General features: G+C 37.7%; 1 protein-coding gene and 1 long non-coding RNA gene across 4 annotated transcripts in view; one reads left to right on the top strand and one right to left on the bottom strand.

Annotated features, from left to right (window-relative positions):
* Positions 1-20,062, top strand: part of pex14 (peroxisomal biogenesis factor 14) — a 67,650-nt gene that overhangs the window by 24,342 nt on the left and 23,246 nt on the right. The window contains exons 3-5 of one of the 3 annotated variants that reach the window (XM_015035160.1): positions 3,792-3,876; positions 12,525-12,650; positions 17,506-17,585. In XM_015035160.1, coding sequence (XP_014890646.1) covers positions 3,792-3,876; positions 12,525-12,650; positions 17,506-17,585 — 291 coding nt within the window. The remainder of the gene's footprint in view (positions 1-3,791; positions 3,877-12,524; positions 12,651-17,505; positions 17,586-20,062) is intronic. The other 2 variants (XM_015035161.1, XM_015035162.1) reach the window with 2 other exon arrangements.
* Positions 382-20,008, bottom strand: LOC106949122 (uncharacterized). The gene is made up of 3 exons (XR_001425324.1): positions 19,997-20,008; positions 2,730-2,734; positions 382-1,114 (listed from the first exon to the last, which is right to left on the bottom strand). It is a non-coding gene; the product is annotated as an uncharacterized LOC106949122 (long non-coding RNA).

Raw genomic sequence — 20,062 nt, 5'->3', positions numbered from 1 at the left:
GCTGCTTTTTGATTTGAACTGAATTCTTCACCTGAAAACCTCTATATTACTAAAAACCAATAAACTTGAAACACTTGGACAAGTCAGATTCAACACATGAAGGATAATTTAAGGCTTTTCTGGAGTCGATCAGATACTCCAAGTGTTCAGGTAACCTACCTACTCCCCATAATGCACATCTGTATAACATCCATAGGTCTTGCGGTACGTTATAGTTAAGTGCCATTACTAGTTAGAGCAAAAATATACAACTGGTTACACGGATTCCCTCAGGCGTCCATCCCTGTGGTTCGAACTTAATTGGATTCCAGCCTCATTTCTCACAGTTCGAGGCATCACCGTTGTAATTTTCACACGAGTGCAGTGCAAAGTCTGGTCCAATTCAAACTCAATAACATTTCTGTAATCTTGTCTGTTCATCAAGTTCACTCTCTTTAAGTGTATTGGTTAATGTTATCTCTTCCTGTGATTGAGTTTTCACCTCTTTTTCAGCTTTACCTGACACTTTATTGGTTATCTGGTTTGCAAAGATTATTGCACTTTACATGGAGCACTTTGGTGCATTCGTAGTCAAAGCTTTACAAAGTTTCCCAGTTTTTCTTTAAGATTAAAATTTACTAGTTGCTCCCCAAAAAAAAAAAAAAAAGAGAAAATTAATAAAAATTGTTCTTATTTATACCGGCATCGCAAATGCATCTTGTACTGTTATCCATCATGCGCACCCTAAAAGCCCAGTGGTGTGCTACCCAACACTATAACTGGGGTGATCCATGAGTCAATAACAAGAGTGAAATCAGTGCAATGTGGTTATAATTGATTGAGATGTCTGGATGGAACTTGTGCAAAGCCTCTATGTCATCTGCTAAGAAGTGCACTTTTCCTCTCCCAGAAGATCCACCACTACGGTTTTAACCAAATGGACATTTGCCTCATTAGTCTGCCGCTGAGCAAGCCGTGGTCCTTTCTGAGGTATCATACTTATGCCTGTTAACATTGATACAATTTTCTTGTCAATAATTGGACAACTGAAACTTTAGGGCAGTGTAAACAAGGACTGCTCATTCAGCGTATTCTTTTCTCTAATAGGTCATTACCTCTTATAGAGTCTGCACCGCTTTGTAGTTTCCTGGACTGAAAAAATAGAATATTAGATTCATTGTCTTCTTTTTTCTAAGTTATCACCTGCAGTGCCTTGAAATGGCATTCATGCTCTTGAACCTTTTTCACATTTTGCCACAATTATGAACTCATGAGCCAAAGTGAAATAGTGCAGAGCTTTAACGTGGAAAGAAAGTGATACACAGATTTCAACATGATTGCTTAATCCAAATCCAGATGATTGGGTGTGCATAAATTTTCATCCCACTTTAAACTGACACCCGTAAATAAAACCCAGTGCACCTAATTGCCTTCAAAACGCACCTAGTTGATAAACAGAGTCAACTTATGTTTAATTCAAACTGAGTGTAAATCCAGCTGTACAGTGAAGGCCGCAAAAGTTTGTTGGAGAACATTAGAGAACAAACAGCACCATGAAGACCAAGGACCACAGCAGACAGAAAGTTCTGAAGAAGTTTATGGCAGGGTTAGCTTCTGAAACAATATGCCAAATGTTTAGCAATTATTGAATCAAATTCATCCAGAAATGGAGAGACTGTCGCAAGTGCAAACACACTAAATTGACAAACTGGACATTATTAATCAGAGAGGCATCATTTATGTTTGCAAAGGGCTCTGAACACACTTTATGAAACATGGTGGTAACGGCATCATGCTGAGAAGATGATGCCGACTGGGAAGCAAGTCGTACCTGGAAAGATGGGGAAAGCTACATGGAGAACAGTACCAAAAAAAAAAAAAAAAAAAAGCTTTTACAGCTGCAAAACACTTGACTGAGCCAGAGATTCACCTTACCGCAGACAGCGACTCTAAACATACAACCAAGCGCTTCGGTTGGGTGTTTTAGATCAAAGCTTATTCATTATTCATCACTCAGAGTGAACCAGTCAAATAATTAAAAAAATGCTCTTCATTGATGCTCCAAATTCAGTCTGAGGGAACTAGAGCTGTTTTGGGATGAAGAATGAGCAAAAGTTTTACAAGTGTAAAACTGCTTAGAGACAATCACAGATAGACTTGTGTTTATGAATTTTCACACTACAAATATTTTCTTTAGTTTTCTGGTTTTTATTTGTAAAAAAAAAAAAAAAATATATATATATATATATATATATATATATATATATATATATATATATATAAAAACATGTTTCCCTTCTCATTTTCTTCTACTCAAAGCTACAATCTGTTAAAAAATATCACAGAAAACGAAATACGTTGAAGTTTGTGATTTTGACATAAAAACTTCAAAAGTTAAGAAGTACCTTTGCAAGGTCCTGTTCATGAACAATGACACGGTATCAAATGAAAATTCTCAGTGCTTTCAGTGTATCTTTTGGCCCAAAGCAAAGGTTGCGTGTTCATAATGAAAATGCCATCCTCACTATAAAAGTTGAGGGTGCCTAGTTTTAATAAAGATGCAGCCATTTCCACATTCTGGGAAGTGCATAGATATTGTGAAACCTTTTGAACACCATCATCTCTCCAAATAATTTGAGCAATGATCACATCAGTAAAATTGCTTCGCTTCCTTGATGTATATTCCTGTAGTGTAGAGAGGGCCAGCCAGGTTTTCAGAGAAGTCGATCATTGCACCTTGGTGACAGAACCTCAACTTTTTAAACAGCTTCCCTGCCACTTCCGCCCCTCAAACAACTTTAAACTACGATTCTTTTGGATTGAAACGGGTTCATAGTATATGCATTACCCAAAATGAATTACCACTGGCAGGGCGCTCAATCACTTTGTATCTTTCAACACTAAGAGAAAAGAAGAGTAATCAAAACCTTTCAAGCTATTAGAGGGATGACTTTTACAATTGAATCATGGGGACCACAGGTGCGATAATAAGTCATCGAAACCTCCCCTCCAGTGTGTTTCTCCGTTCTCTGTGTTCCCTACATATTTATCCATTTTAGGAGGCGCCACTTCACGGCGCCCACTTCAAATTTATGTTTTAATACCATTTGAGGAAGATACCTCCTCCCCCCCCTCCACCAGCACTACCTCCTGCCTCCAATTCTTGGAAATGCATACTGGGTGGAAAATTAAGGTGCATCTCGAAGGAAAACATAATAGAATCGATGAACGTGGTGCACTTAAAACTACTGATGTTCTGATGCTATTTAACGTTCTGGTGCATTAACGTTTCAAGTCATTACAACAGTCAGGCGGGGTGATTTGATCACGGCAGGTTTTTAACTGGAAGAATTACAGAAGTTTTCTGCCTCGGATTCTCAAGTTATTAGATACAAATGATCACCTCTGCATTAAGTATAGATTTTCTTCCACTGCGCACTTAAGAATGGAAGTTTGTCTTTAAGAGGGTAATAGCAAATTAAGCTCCATACTCCATTTGTCCGGCACTCCTGATGGGCTAATTTTATAACTGCTGATTTGGTCATTCTCCACATTTAGCAGGAAAGTGGTCAGGTGGTCTTTTTCCTCACTACTGACTGCGAGGGGAGAAGGAGGAGGGGTGTAAATGCAACTATCAGATGGAATCCATTTATTTTTTCCCCCCCTTCTTTTTAGCTGCGGTGGATTTATAATGAACCTTTTTCTTAAGGAAGGTCTAGACTCTTGTTTAGAGTGTTAACAGCATCAGTTTCCTTTAGGGTTACTCACATTACGTGATTACGAGGAAATAAATCCGATTTGTCTCATTCCAGGTTGCAACTGCCGTAAAATTTCTGCAGAACCCGAAGGTACGCGAGAGCCCCCTGGCCACCAGAAAGGCCTTCTTGAAGAAAAAAGGTCAGAGACTTTTCTTTAATGTTTGGCCAAATCGAGCTTTAATAAAACCATTCAGCATTTCAGCGTTTCAGTGTTTTGTTTGTTCCCTCTGGTTGAACTGGTCCAGAAAGGTCAGAGATTGCAGCTATAGCTTTTTGCTCGCAAAGGGGGTGGAGGGTGTCTAGTCCTAAAAAAAGGGGTCGATTTAGCTCCATAGAACGGGATTCAGGCCTCGTGAATAAATGACACACCAGTCAGGATGCTCCTTTGGGTTCAGGAAAATTAATATTGACAAACTCCCCCTGAGTTTTCAATGGAATTATCAATATTGCCTCCTAGCATTTTAACCCTTTTACTTAATTTAATGGTTATTGTAAATTTGAGCGACTGCACAGTAAGGGTTTCTGACAAGGGAAGGTTGAAATATTCTCTGCCGTCTAACTTTTTTTTTTCTTTTGTAATTTATTCAGACATTTCGCATTGTAGAATATGGTTTGTGTAATGAAAAAGGCAAAAAAAAAAGTTTATTACGCTGAACTCATTAAAGTCGGCTCAATATAAGGCAGCCGTTGAATTGTGGATCTGTGGTTGAGCAGTGATGACACAGATATGGGAGTGTGTGCGTGTGTGTGTCCTTACGACAGATTAACTCTTTGTGAGGAATGTTTTTATTGTAACTGGTCGTGAGGCAGTTCAGTACTTAGGGGACTGTGTCAGTACAGTGCTGAGGGACTCTGCCTGCAGCATTAGAGGAACCAAACAGTGAGGAGTGAGCCTAAGAGCTCTGTGACTTGGGAAGGTAACCTGAAACCAAATCCATGTTGGCCTGCTGCTACTACACACCTCTCATATGACTGTAATGATTGTTAATATCTCTTTACATTTCTTCATCTTTTAGCCTCATTATTGACAGACAGTTCCCAATCTGCTGCTGTTTTCCCAAAGCCCGAGCCGGATGACGTAATGCCGTGACTCATTTTCTTCCTATTTTCAGCTTTGTTGTGATATTTGTGGAGCCCCAGCGTCCAAAACGGTTTGCTTTTACTGCACTTTACATCCATGAAATATGTATGACCCTTTAATGCAGATTTATTTTGGTAAATCTCTTTCCACTGTAGGTCTAAGCAAGAAGTCTTGATTTGCATGAAGACATTGATCATTGGGAGAGAGCATACTTATGAGAAATGAAGCACTAAGCACAAAGTATGTTTGAGTAGCTTTTTGCACTACTCATAGCTTCGGACTTTTATTGCAGAGTTCCTTGGCAGGGAACCTGGAAATATTTTAAGCATTGTTTTTTTTCTATCTGCTTGTTATCGTATTAGTTGCTGCTTTGGGCTTCAAGTTACACTTCCGATTACTGTATGTTGTTTTGTCTTTTAGTTGCATCTAATTGCAAGATCGACTATAGTACCTTTGTGGTTGTAAAAGTATTCCTGTCTTAGTTTTCTTATGTAAAGTTCCACAGATGTAGGTTTTGTGGATTCCAGCCTGGTCTTTACATTAAAATTTCAAGATAATGTATGTTTTTTGATCCAGAACCATTTTACGTAAACATTTAGCATTTTATTTTGGCTGTGTAGTCTACAAGCTAGAATGATTAAATTACCAATATTGATTATGTAGGATTTGACCTGCTGATACGGATTTTGGGCAATTCAAATTTTCCTTTAGGAGCTATGATATAAAAACAGCAATCTTAAGTATTGGTTTCTAGGCTAGGACACATATTGGGAGCAGAAGTCAGGACATGGTTTGTGTGAAGTAAAACGTTTGCCTTAAAACACAATGTCTGATTCCAAGATCACCAACGTTGGAGTCAAAGTAGATTTAGAATGGCTTCAGGATTTCTACATCTGTTTAAACGTGATTAAAATCGACTTCTCTCCATGCATAGAAATGAACGTAGATTTATAAAACACGTTTGTTTCCTGCGAGCTCCTGGCTTTTTCGTGTCGTTGCTAACTTGAGCTACGGTGGACTTTTTTGCGGGCAGCAACAGGCTAACACTCTCCCTGCGTCTTCACCCAGCATGTGTTGTCTTCTCAACCTTTCGACACAGAAACTCAATCATTTCCCTCATTCCACAGTCGCCACAGAAAATGTGTCACTCTTAATTTCTAATACAGTTTAATGCCATATTTATGTAAATACTTCTCGATTTTACTCCATATTAGCAGCCAGAAATGTCAAAGCACACATAAAATGAAACAATACCATCTCCCTGTAGAGTGGAATTTAAATTGGATTCCTCTTGCTGCCAGCGCTTACGCCGGACAGCTGATGAAGGGGAAAATAGGGCCCACTTTGATTGCATGTTGCAGAATCTTTACACAATAATCTCAGTCGTGCATATTATTTTCCAGCGTATTTGGTGTCCTGATCTGCATGGAAGGATGCCTCTCTGGATACATCTCTCTCTCTCTCTCTTTTTTTTTTAAAGTGATCATAATAGCGTGGTTTATTTCAATATTCATTGAAAAATATAATTTTCTGTTTTCCTTTCTCCCGTCAATTTCAGAGAATGAATTGGCCATTATGCAGTCCAATATTCCCTCCTGCCCTTCTTAAGTCCTTGAAGTTGAGTAAACTGGCTGAAATATTGAAAGTTTGTCACTTTGATGGAGTGAAAATCAAGATGCTTTTTGTTCTGTAACAGAAGAGTGCAAATGAATTGCGTTTTCCACTGTCACACAACAATCTTGAAGCAATTTTGCTCCTCGCAAAGCTCTGTTAAATTTTATCCTGTTTGAGTGAAATATAATGCGCGACAGACGAGTCTAGGAAATTGTGCCGTCTGTGTCTTCCACAATTAACAGTTGTAACAACTAAAAGAGCATAGAGCCCCATTTTGGCTCCACCATTTAGCCCAGACAATTAGCAGTTTCACACATAATTACCACAAAAATCAAATTCTCAGGACAAAGTCAAGAGCATTTTCAGCTTTCAGCGTGTCACTTTGACCGTGGCCCCTGAACTGACATCACTTGATTACAAGGCTGAACGTAATCAGAGCCGAAGTGCTCAAAACTTTTCAAAATAAGTACAACCACAGCAAATGCATGTTTATATTTACTGTATATAAAAATTCTAGAACCTTACTAAGAGTTGATCAGAGGAAAAAGTATGATCAGGAAATGTTTTGGTCGATTTTGAAATCATAAATATTTCCTCTTTGAATAATGAGAAACTGTGTATTTGTTGCCTTCAAAACCATCAACAGATTTGTTCAAGTGCAGGATATTATAAAAGGAATTTCAACAAATTAAATGTGGCGGACGTTTGCAATCCCTAGAAAGCAAAATAGTAAATTGAAAGTAAATAAAAACATATACATATATTTAAATCACAATAAAGTAATGGATTACGGTAATAAAATAAGAAAAGTATAGTCACAACTCATTAAAAAATGTAAGTTAGTACTGGTACATTTTGGTAATTCTATACATTTATTTAACTTTTGACATTATTTCTGCTGGTGTCCACTTGTACTTATTTATTTTTTAGTTTGAAAAAATAAACAGCTTACCCAAAGCTGTGTAAAAAATCAGAAGTTCATAAGCCAACCCTGGCCTCAGAATCCAATATGGCTTCTATCTTCTGACTGATGTCCTGTTGGAACTGTTAGTTTACCTGTTTGGAGCATTTAAATGCTACTGGTTCGGTAAATACCCCACTTTAAAAACGTAATTGAATTCAGTTGGTGTGACATTAATCCTAAAGTTGCAGTGTTTTTAACTCATGTACTGAAGTAGGCCATCTGATAACGGGTCATCTATTTTCAGAGCAGTGCTTGGCTCTCTGTGAACATATTTGGTAACAAAAGTAGATTTTTAAGTTACTTTTATTATTATCACAATAAATTCCACAAAGTGTGGTGATAAAAGTTGTTTGTTTTTGTTTGTTGGTTCTTATATTAGCTCCATATTAGTTAGTATTTTTAGTTTGTGCTTACTTATAAATTTTTTTTTCCAGCTTTTTCCCCAGTAAACCATTACCTAAACCAGTGGTTCCCAAACTTTTTCTTCTGCGCCCCCCCAGTGGTTTCCAAACATTTTCTGCGCCCCCCCTATGGATTCTGTATTGATATTAGCTAGTCATCTTTTAGCTAACATTAGCTAGTCATCTTTTAGCTAACATTAGCTAGTCATCTTTTAGCTAACATTACCTGCAGCTTTACTCACCTCAGTCGGTTAGTTTGGAGGGAAAAACTGTGAAAAGTTCTTTGCGTTTTGCTGGTTTTCTGCTGTGATTCTAACACAAACCTACGTAGCTCCGCCCAGCAGCAGCAGGTCTCCTTCACAGGTGTAAACCCAGCGCGAGCGTTGTAGCGCTCATGTTGCGTTTAAAGGCGGCTCGGAAAAACAGGTTACAACATGTTAACAACGGATTAAACAGTTTTAACTGCTGATAAAAGTGACAGAGGACACAAATATGGGAAGTGTGGAAGCCTCTACTGTATCAAATTGACAGAGGAATAATAGAGAGTTGGCCATTCTAAGGTAAAAACCCAGCGCATACAGTGTTCATGTTTTTGTTTTTTTTTTTTCATCCAGACGGCTTCCCGCGCCCCCCCTGCAGTTTGGGAACCTCTGACCTAAACCAATAAAGTTTAATTTAGATAAAGTAAAGCTTTATTGTATTAGAGGGAACATTAGCTCATAAAATACAGTCCATTTTGTATCCGTAGGAAATCACTTTTATTTTACATTTGAATGCCTTCCTGGTTATTACTGTGTTGAATAAATGATACTGATAGATTTCACCCTGAGAGGAACGCTGATGCTCCAGGGTCAGGGGGATTACAGGTGGGCTTTTTGTCTATTACCATACCTGGTATGAAGGTAAGGGTAGGGTTCATCATCCCAGATATTAATAGGATGTTGTTTGTAAGTGGGGTTATGTGACTCACCTCTCGGACAAAAATGACAATGACCAAGGCCTGTGAGGAAGGTAAAGGGATTGATGTGGTTATAAATTACTCCACGGCGCCACCTAGCCGAGGCCTTGCTCACTTTGTCATCAGTACAAGGCAGTAAAGCAGGGAAATGAGAGCAGAGTCGTATTTTTAATACATAAATGAATACTCTATGAGAGTGGTCATTATTTAGGGCATGGCATTTTCAAGCGGTTCTACAGAACCAAACGACTTGTATAATCCCCCTCGTCACGGCAACGTGAGAAACTGGCTGAAGTTTTCTTTAATAACCCATTGACCTCCATCTATTTATGACCCCCACTGCCATACCTATTTTTTTTTTTTTTTTTTAAATACGATATTCAAAATGCAAGTAATTCTCACTCAAGGGCAAATTCATGCTCCAAGACTTGGAGGGCAGCAACAAAGGCATTCACCTTTTATTACACAAAATATTTTAGTAAGCAACTTTTATAATTGGCTGTCCGAGCTGGGTCCTGACCCATAAACCCTAGAAGTGCCAAAATCGGAGAAATAGATTTAACGTTAGAGCCTTGCTGCCTCTTTGCCCTTAAAAGATGCCCAGGGAATATGAGCCTCTGAAAATAGAGCTGTAAATAACCTGACGAGCAATGGGTTTTCCTTTAAATAAATACCGATCAGGTTTATGTTGAAAGACAATAGAAAACGTTGCCCAGATATGCAGTTTACAGTATTTATAGCTGTAATATCGAGGTGCCAGCACCGTAATTTCATGCCCCAATGAGAATGGCAAGGTCAAAGCAAATGCTTTGGCAGAGCATCTGCTAATACGGTGACTCATAAACAGGCACTACGTGTATCAGGTGCAGCAAATAATACAGTATAATGAAATACAGAATAGCTTTCCATTATTGTTCTTTTTTTTTTTATAGTGTCGTCATTAGGTATAATTTATGTCTTAAAAATTCATCTCCCCACAGGTCGATCTGAAATGGGGGTCCAGGGGTCATTCCACAGGTTTTGGAACCCATAATAAATCCCCAATCCCTTTTTTGTCTTTTCCTTTTATATGTAAAACTCACTTTCACCTCGTTCCTTTTTCTTCTGGATCTAAGGCTTCTTTTATTTGTTGTGGTCCTCCTCTCAGCAAATAGGCAGATCAGAGCCTACAACCAATTTAGTGAGCTGTAGTTTAACTTGAAAACAGGAATTTCCATCTTTTAGATTATATACTTCATAAAACTGCTATGCGAACATCAAAGATGGCGATGGCTATTAAAATGTACATATATTAATCTCGGTAGCCGCCCAAATGCAGTTTAAAAAAAAAAAAAAAAAAAGACCTTACGTTTCAAGGAGAAACTGATGGTCTTTTATGCTATTTCTTCCCTTTATTTGGGTAAACTGAGATCTCACTCAATAGTCTGTCACCATGCAGTCTGCTGTGGTCAGATGAATCGGGAGTCCAGGGACACATTATTGCTCATTTGACTGTGCAGTCTCTCTACACAAACTCAGCACATGACTTGCACCACTTCCTGGCACTAAAGACCTGCTGTAAACTGCAGCCTTGCCAAGATTTTCATTTAGTTATCCAACAGTTTTCATGCTCAGTCCTGTGTGAATTTTAATAGGTGACCAGAGATCATTTATTGGCGTAGGTTGTTTTGGAGATTTATGAAGCGAGTTGATTTTGTGCATTTTTGTTTGTTGAAACAAAGAGAAGATAAAATCCTTTTTATTTTACGTTTTTTTTATTTATTTATTTTTTATTTAAAATTAAGCCCGATATTCTGACTAATCTGACACTGAGAACAATTTGGATTTATTAACAGATATTCTCATTGGATAAATTGATTAGTAAATAATAAGTAATTTATTCAATACTGTTAAACTGAATAATAAGATATTTTTGCTTTGGGTTTTTAAAGTCACACAAAAAAATGTTCTTGAGGAAAACAATTAGAATTGTTTTAGGAGATTTATGAAATGTTCTTGTTCCTCAAGAATAATTCTAATTGAGTAAGACAATTAGAATTGAACATTCTCCCCAATTATAATTTCATCCCCTCTATCAATCCCACATATATGTTTGAGAACATCTCGTTGCCACAGGAGCAATTGTTTTCAGCAGCACAGATGTTTTGATCCAACACGATTTTATTCACAACAGCTTTCCTGTTTCTAAAGATATGAATTTATATTACTATATTTATTCATGAATTAATACTCTAGAGCTGGGAAATATGGAAAGAAATCCTATCACAATAGCATTTTCATATCAGTCAATATCAACATATATCATGTCACTATTTTTATAAATCTTTAAAGTTCCCTGGACCCATATGGAGAGAATTGAATATACTACACACTTATTTTTTATTTTAAAATAAATAAATAAATAAATAAATAAAAATAAGCGTGAACGTTTATTTGACACAATCTTTTATTTTTTAAAATTGAACACGTCATAAAATGTTCTATAAGTGCTTTGAATGAAGTGTATTGTGTATTTTAAACTAAAATCTCCGAGCATTACAGGAGATCAGAACAAAAACTGATATTCTTTGTTGATGGCAAAAATAAAAAAAATGCATTGAAATGCAAGTTCTCAAAATTTTTCTTTATTATAGCTCATTTACATGTTAGTCTTTTAAGAATAAACAACGAAAAAATAATGTAAATAGGTAAAAAAAAAAAAAGTTGTTTTTGTGTAGTAAAGGATATTAAAATCTCTGTCAATTGTTAAAACAAAAATTGCATCTGACTCCTTTGCATTTGCTTACAGTGGATGAAGAAATATGTGTCGAATCTCTAAATCATCAAAGACTACTTTAAGAAATCACTCCATTCTTTATTAAACAGGAAAAAAAAAAATTTGAAGCTCCACATTACTCAGACCCTTTTAAGTTAAGTCAAGAAGGACTGCACAGATTTTTTTTTTTTATTGTTCTTATTACGAATCAAATATGATTCAATATTTTGGAACCAGGCCTAGTTCTTGCTTGTTGTCTCTAGCTTTTCCTTTTAATTGTTTTATTATAAATGCGTTAACGTTGTTTTTAATACAGTTTTATCATAAGTTGCGTAATTATTTCCCTTTGTTTAGACCGAGATACTCATTAAATGATGAGACCCACAGCAATGGCAGCATATGGTAGCTGAAATAAAATCCTTTCTTCCCACAAAAGGAAATGTTCATATTAGATTTTTTTTTTTTCCTCCTCCTCCCCTCTGATTCTCCATCTGGGAGCCCTTTGCAATTTAATCATCACTAAAATCATTAAAAATATCTGAAGATTAAATTATATTGGCATTTGCAAAATTATGTAATACATTTACATTACAATGAAGAAATTAAAATAATGCATTTTCGCTGTCTGGGGTGTATGAAATCTCCACATGGGAAATATAACCGAAGAAATGGACAGACTCTTATTTTCTTTGCCTTTGGTGGCAGTTAATAGGGTAGCAGAGGTTCAGATTTCATTGTGTGAACCTTTCTGCACTTCCTTTGATGGATGTCCCTAAAAGTCTCGATGGTCTCTCTGAATTATGAAATGAAAACGCATTTTTGAGAAGCGGGGCAGGTTCAATTGGAGGAGATTTGAAATACTCTCTGAATTGTACTTAAAAGATTTGTTGGAAGCTTGGGAAGTATATAAAGTTAGATTATTATAGCAAAGGAGCCATTTGGTTTTTTCGCCTTAATGTGCAGACGTTGAGCGTGCTTCGAATGTCTTCAAGGGTTCATTCGTGTTCATTTCAGGACTCACTGATGAAGAGGTAGAGTTGGCCATCCAGCGCTCTGGCAGCACAGAGGAAATCCTGCCTTTGAGCCCTGTGGGACTCCCGACTCCACCGTATGCAGCTCAGCTAACTCCTGTACCACCCAGTAAGTACGTCCTCTAGGCCATTTTTTCCCCCTATGAACTATTGGCTAACAATTTAGCATAAAGTCAATCAGAGATGCTCAAGTCCAGTCCTTGAGAGCGACTTTCTCTCAATTTTTAGATGCCTTCCTTCTCCAACACACCTGAATCCCATCGTAAGCATTCACTTCTTCATCTAAAAAAAAAAAAATAATCTAAAAGTTGCAAGCTGATATCTTTCCAGGACTGTACTTGGACACCCCGACAGTAGAAGATCAATTGATTCTATGGATTTTTTTGCCTATGAATTTAGTCCGCTGAAGATACTTTTTCTAAGCCTGCAATTTCTTTTGTTCTTCACTTCTCATATTTAAAAAAAAATTCATTACATGGTCTAAGGAATCAACAGAAAATGAGTTAAAAAAAAAAAGCAAAAATTAAAACATAATTTACCATACATCAAAATATTCAGTTTGCCTGAACTTTTATCAACCTTCTCACATTAGTATTGCACAAGGGACTATTGTGTAGGGAAAGCAAAAATAAAAAAATACACCATTTGGTTTAGATTACCTTCAGACTACACTTCTTTTGACAGCAAACCAAACGTCCTGGACAATACCACGCTGTTACGACAGCTGCTCGTTTTGCATGCTATCGCTGCTCTGCATGAGCAGGATGGAAGTGTGGTAGGCTGTTTTAGCATTTTATCAAAAACTCACCTATTTCTGACTCCCATTTGACTTGAATGTCTCTGTAGTGGCTGTTTCCTCTTGTAAGAATTAAATATCCTCTCTTCACAATCTTCATTGTGGAGAGGAACAAAGTACTTGTTGAACAGTGCACCTGCCATCCCAGCGCACACAAATGGGAAATGTGACGTCTCAGAATGCTACTTGAACAAGCTGTTCCAAGTCTATTGGTACAGCTTGTTCCAATAGACAGGAACTCCATTCTGGATATCTGAATATTGATTTTAAGTAGAAGGAATTGCACTGGATTGTTTTGTTTTTTTTCTTTAAATGTCCCAGACTACTAAATGTTACAATGTCTTGCCATAAGCGAGTCAGCGAGGCTACCACCCTTTTGCTGTGTGTGCGTTAGACAGATGCTGCAGTACCGGAGGAAAGAAGCAGAGCAAGATCGAATGACTTGCTGCTGTGGCTGAAGAGAATTTAATTAATCTGAAATGAAGACCAAAATTGTTCATACTGCTAGCAGATTTAACTTTAGCATAAATTTGACATTTCACCAACCTGTTTGCTCTGACTAGAAGCAGTATTGATGCTTCGGAGAGGCCCAGCAAAAGGCCTGACTGAATCTGTTGAACTAAATGTTAGGGTGATGGCAAAGTGGATTTTGCATTTATTTTTGGGAAGAGTATTAATAATTTTTGATATGCCACTTTTTAAAATAAAAATTTATTCAGCATTAATACTACATTTTCAGTGTTTTATCACTTGATGCCTGTCTAGTTTCTAATCAGAAACTAACTTCTTGGTTGGATGAGAAGAATTTTTAAACAAACTCTACAAGGGGTATGAATAATAATGGTCTGTTTCCAGTTAAGAACATGGAACATCACTTGCTCTCTTTAATTCAATAGGTTTTCTATTTGCATTTCACACTGTAAGGAAACTTGCACCACTTTTTTGTGTGCTTGTGCACCAGATTTCATCTTACTCTTTACTCCTGGCCAGATGAATCAGATTAACCAACTTGTTTAACTTTGACCAAACAGCTCTGCTGTCCTAAGAATGCCTGGCTTATTGCAACTGGATCCTAACCAATTTATAACTAGTTAAAAACTCCCAGTCTTTTTCGTGACTTTCATATTTAGGTACACTTTCTCATTTCAACTAAATCAACTTGTTTTTGTCCCAAGTTACAAAACTTTAGTTTTTTTTTTTCTTCTGCTCATTTGCTGTTACAGATGTCCCATTCAGCTTTAATTTATATACTGAAGTTATGTAGTTAATTAATTTACCCTAATTTTAAAGACAAATACAACATAACGGCGCACATATGAAGCTTATGGCGTTGCACAGCGTTCCATTTCTGTTGGGGTCCCAGCCTGGCAAGACCCTACACCACAACCTGTATCTTTATTACTTCAGGAGGTTGTGAATCCTCTGTCCACTGATTTCCCAATGCAGAATGAAGTCCGCATAATGTTTAACCCATATGACAATGATTCCAGATGTATTCCACCCTCATTTATTACCACACTGTCCTTGACTCCCCGGCATCTCATGTTTTGTAATGAAAGTGATGTTGATGGGATGGCCATGGAGTTAGGGGGACTCGCAGCTCTCCGTCCGTAGTAGGGGGGTTTTATATCAAAACGGCTATAAGGGAGCTGCATAATGAGGTGAGAGCTGGTCGTCTTGTATGGGGGGTCATGCTCAAAAGAGGGGGCTACCTGCCTTTGATGTCCTTCTTATGGGGACGGTGCAGAGGGACCCGCATCCATCTCTGTCGCAGTAATGGATACTCTGATCTCTATTTCCACACAGTAGAAGGACAGGAAGGCCTCCACTGAACCCAATAAATTTGAGAGGAGATTGGAAAAACGGGGGATGGAGTCCACGGTTTCACAGCCTAAGTGACCAAATAAAAAAGAGGAAGGTGGCAGTGTGGAAGTGGGAAAGAAAGGGGGAAAGACAAAGGAAGAATGAAAAGCCCTAAAGCAGAGGGGGGTAAGAGCAATGGGTGAGCCCTGGTGATGCATTCAGGCATCATCAGGGTCAACAACCCATCCCAAGGACTTTCAGGCCTTTCATAAGCCTGGCATTCTGGGATGGCTGACAGTCTATCCCAGCTTTAATGTTGATGAAGACCCAAATTTATATGGTTATCATATGGATGATTTAAAAAAAAAAAAAAATTCAATGGGGAAAGGTTAGAGGTTCACCAAGTGGTGCTGCAGCAGTGAAACATGCCCTTGAGGCGGGAAAATAAAACGACATTCACCCTGGAAATATACCATACATTTCAGCCTGAGAGGGTCCTCCGTTTTATTTGCATGTAAAATCACAAGTGCTAAGGCAAAAAGATCAATGTAGTTTACTCACTTCAAGCCAGTAAACATGCACCACATAACCCATTAGGTGAAATCAGACTTGTAATAGAATATCAATGGTGTGCTTCAAGTGGGGTTAGCCTCAAATAATTTGTATTCATTTTTCCCTCGCTGGCGTAAATAAAAGAAAAACTCGCATGCTTCCTCCAGACGTGTTGTTTAGTGACATTTTCAGTTGAATGCCTCTCTTAAGTGGGGAATTTCCACCTTGACAGGCAGTTGGCCTACCCAGATGACAGCTTGCACAATGACACACTTTCACATCATCTGTCACTCAGCAAGACAGTCAGCTTCAAAATGCACAGAAACGCTCTTTTATGGTTTTGTTCATCTTAGGTGCTTTCTGTGCAAATACTGTTTATACTTAAAAAAAATATCTCATTCTAATCACAGTTTATCAGATACTCCATTTAATCATGCTGCAAATCTTTTCTATTATTTGGTGATGGTGACTTTTCAGTCATTCAGTCCTTATTGAGTTTGATAAGGATTTTAATTTATAGACCAAGAAAAAGCAGCAAATAGATGTAGAAGGATAAATGGTTCATAATGTTACAAATACAATCTACAAGTGTCTTCCAAGCGGTGCTTTGTAGAATCACTTTTTTTGGCTACAACTGAAGTCTTTTGGAGTACGTCGATATCAGCTTTACACATCTTGGTATTGACATTTTTGCCCACCTGCCTTTGCAACAAAACAGAAAAAAGCTTAAGTTCAATCAGATTAGTTTGAGAGCATATGATAAAATCAACTTTCATGTCTCCCCACAGATTCTCATAGAATTTTTGTCTGGACTTTGACTGAGCCATTCTCACATGAATGTTCTTTGATCTAAACCAACCTGTGATAGCTTTGGCTATTTACTTATGGTTGTTGTGCTAATGGAAGGTAATCCTATGCTCCAGTGCTAAGTCTTTTCCACTCGCTAACAGACTTTACATCCATCATCTCTGACCAGCTTCTCTGTTCCGACAGAAGGAAGGAAGAGCATTGTTATCATCAGCATTATTCTGCCTCCACCGTGTTTTACTGTGTAAATGTATTTTCAGGGCTATTTGCAGCATTCCACAGATTAGCAAACTGATCTTTGAATGCAAAAGCTAACTTTTGGTTTTGTCCAACCAGAGATCCTTCTTCCACAAATTTCTTTTCACTTGCTTCTTATAACTCCTCCATACAGACCTGATCTCACAACTAATTCCAGTAGACAGATTCTCACACTTGAGCCATGGATTTGTGCACAGTCTCTTGACTGCTTGTCTGATTAATGCTCCCCTTGCCCTAAGTTAGATAGACTACTATATCTTGGTAGTTTTTCAGCGATGCCATATTCAAATAGTGGATGGAACAGAGCTCTGTGACATGTTGAACACTTGGAAGATCATTTTATCTACTTTAAACTTTATTCCTGACCTGTCTGCTGGGTTTGTTGGTTATCATGATGCCATTTGTTCACTAATGTTCCTGCTAACCTCTGACATATTCATAAAACACACAAAAATCATGCATGTGTGCTAGGATTAAACTGCAGAAGTGTAGAAAACAGCGTGCCATTCATGTGGACCAGTATGTGGATCCAATGTGACAAAATGCAAAAATGTCATTTCTTTTCATGTGAAAATATTTTTCCTGGTTGTTGCTCATGAAATATGAGTGTAGTATCATTACTTTATATATGTCCTTATATTTCGGATGTAACATAGTTTGTTGTGTCTAAAGATCAGTGTTTAATCTCTCTTTTTTCAATTTTTTTAATTTATTTTTTTATTTTTGCTATTTTTTATTTTATTTCCAGCAGGCTACAGATGGAGAGACTATGGAGCGCTCACCATCATTATGGTTGGCATCGCATTTGGCTTTCATCAGCTTTACAAGGCAAGTCCCACCACAGCATAATGGCCGTTTCCTTCCTCAATTTCATATCACAGTAAAAGCTCGACAAACATATTAGCAGGCTCCACGCTGCATGTATCTCCTCTCCTTCATATTGCATTCAAATGTGTTCACATCAGTCTATGACAAACTGAAGGCGCCACTGCAGCACGCAGCATCACTCCGGTCTTGTTTTTGAAGTAACCATGCTTGACGTCAGAGCATGATCTCATTCTATCCTCTTATTTTTCCTTTGAAAAGTCTATTTGCCAGCGCAGCACAGAACTTGTTTTTTTGGACATATTACAGACTAAAATAAACCCCCTGATTTTTATTGGGCTTGAACATGAGCTCATGAGGTTCCTTGTCCACAGTGACACTAATCCCACAGTGCTTGTTGGTTGTACTCTAAATGACATGTGGAAACCATTAGTCTAGTTTTAAAAGAGGCCAGGAGCCCTAGCAGTAGTTTCTGACCTAAATGACAGGCAGCTCCACTTTATGCGTGTTGGAGAGAGAAACGGAGGACGGCACATGCAGCAACGTTTTCTTTAGACGCCGTTTTGCTATCATTTACTCTCCCCGCAGAGAGAGTAGTTTCATAAGGCTGCACGAGCACATTCCTGATCTGCTGTGTCTTCAGGCAAGAAGGCACACACAGTCCCAGCCCACAGATTCCGACATGGAGAAATGCTTCCCTTGTTTGGTAGGTGGGAATCCCTGGTGGGATGGCACAGGTTGCTGTCATGTCACTGTAGTGTAGCGCCAGTCGCACCATATGTCCAAGATTCTGCACAGACTTTATTTATGTTATGGTCTGCCTTGTAAACACCACACTCACAGCAACCCACTCATTAATTACCATGTGTTGACACCTTTTTAATCTTTTTTTTTTTTTCTCGAAAAAGTGTTTATTACTTGCACCCGTGTGGCATCTTGCCTCTTGAGTTGGAGAGAAAACCTGGCAAAGGGTCTGAAACTGGGAGTTATTTGTTTCCCTCAACTATGTGTGTGAATTGCTTTGCAAAAGTATCCGTATCTCTTTCGTATCTTGTTTTCACTTTTTTTTTTTTTTACATTACAATTACACTTCAATGTCTTTTACAGAGATTCTCTCAGTCAGACCAACACAAAATGGTGCATAATTGTCAAGTGGAAGAAACATACTAAATGGGTTTTAAGCAGTTTTCACAACCTAAAATCAGAACATTTTTGTTGTGTTTGCATTTTCTCCTTATGCTAATGCCCCTAAATAAAATCTAGTGCAACCAATTCTCTTCAGAAGCCACCTGGTTTCAGAATAGTATGTGAATAATTTCATTTCAGCATAAATTAGCTGTCCTCTTAAGGCCTCAAAGGTTTGTTTGTCAGTAAACAAATGGCATTACAAAGACCAGGGGGAAAGTTATAGAGCTTTTAAATCGGGGTCGGCTCAGAAAACAATTTCTCGGACTTTGATCGTCTCACGGAACATTGTTTAATTCATCAATCAGGAAAAGGAGAGAGTTTAACAAAACTACTAATCGACAAGGATATCTGGTCAAAGCGAGATGCCAGAAAGAAAGAACTTTATTGGAAGCAGCCAAGTGATCTATAGTTTCTCTGGGGAAGCTGCAGAAATCAGTTACTAAGATGAGTATTATTCATGCTGTCAACAGGCTGCCCTTCATACAGCATTAGCAAGAAGAAAGAAATTGTTAAAAAAATATATATTAAAAAAAAAAAGCCACAAGAAGTAGGGTTTGCAGATTTGCAGAGGACACAGCAAAAATTTTATTTAAATTAAACTTTTTGGCCTAAACTTAAAACTTGCAGTTATGATCGCAATGAAATGTGTTTCTACTAATAAAATTGACTCAGGGAGGACTAAATGCAAATGCAGATTTTTATTTGTCTATTTTTTTTTTATTGCATTTTTGCTCTACTTTGTTTTGATCTGATACTAAAAATTAGAATAGAACCCATATGGTTGTGCCTGGCTTAAAGTTTAGGGCACACAAGTACTTTTGTAAGCCCTAGATAGTATAAACTTTCAGGAGTTAACAGATTCAATGGAGAAATAAGACAATGTTGGCCTCACAGTGGTTAACAAATGCCTTCTTGTGCCTATTCAACATTGATATTATTCATTTTTGTGTTTGCTGCTGCAGAGAAATGATCGCCTTGATACTGTTGGTTACTATTTTCAATTTCCATCAATGTGTTTTTCCAGACATGCGATGAAAGATACTCGTACACCATTTGTAACCATTTTCCTTTTTATTCATTTGCCTATCAAATTACTTAATTGAATAATCATCTATTAAGGTTTCTGATTGATGCTCAAACTTACTAACGATTGGAACAATAAATGTATGTAACCACCTTCATTAACAACCATTAACAGCAGCTCTGACTCTTTGCTGTTGAAAAACACACAAAGTTACATAGCAGCTTTGACAACCAGCTTTGTATCCAATCAGCAAAGCCTTCTTTAACCT

The sequence above is a fragment of the Poecilia latipinna genome, unplaced genomic scaffold, assembly GCF_001443285.1.
Source record: "Poecilia latipinna isolate Pla-1442-1.1 unplaced genomic scaffold, P_latipinna-1.0 Scaffold326, whole genome shotgun sequence".
Classification (NCBI taxonomy): domain Eukaryota; kingdom Metazoa; phylum Chordata; class Actinopteri; order Cyprinodontiformes; family Poeciliidae; genus Poecilia; species Poecilia latipinna.
This window is presented reverse-complemented; position numbering and strand designations above follow the sequence as displayed.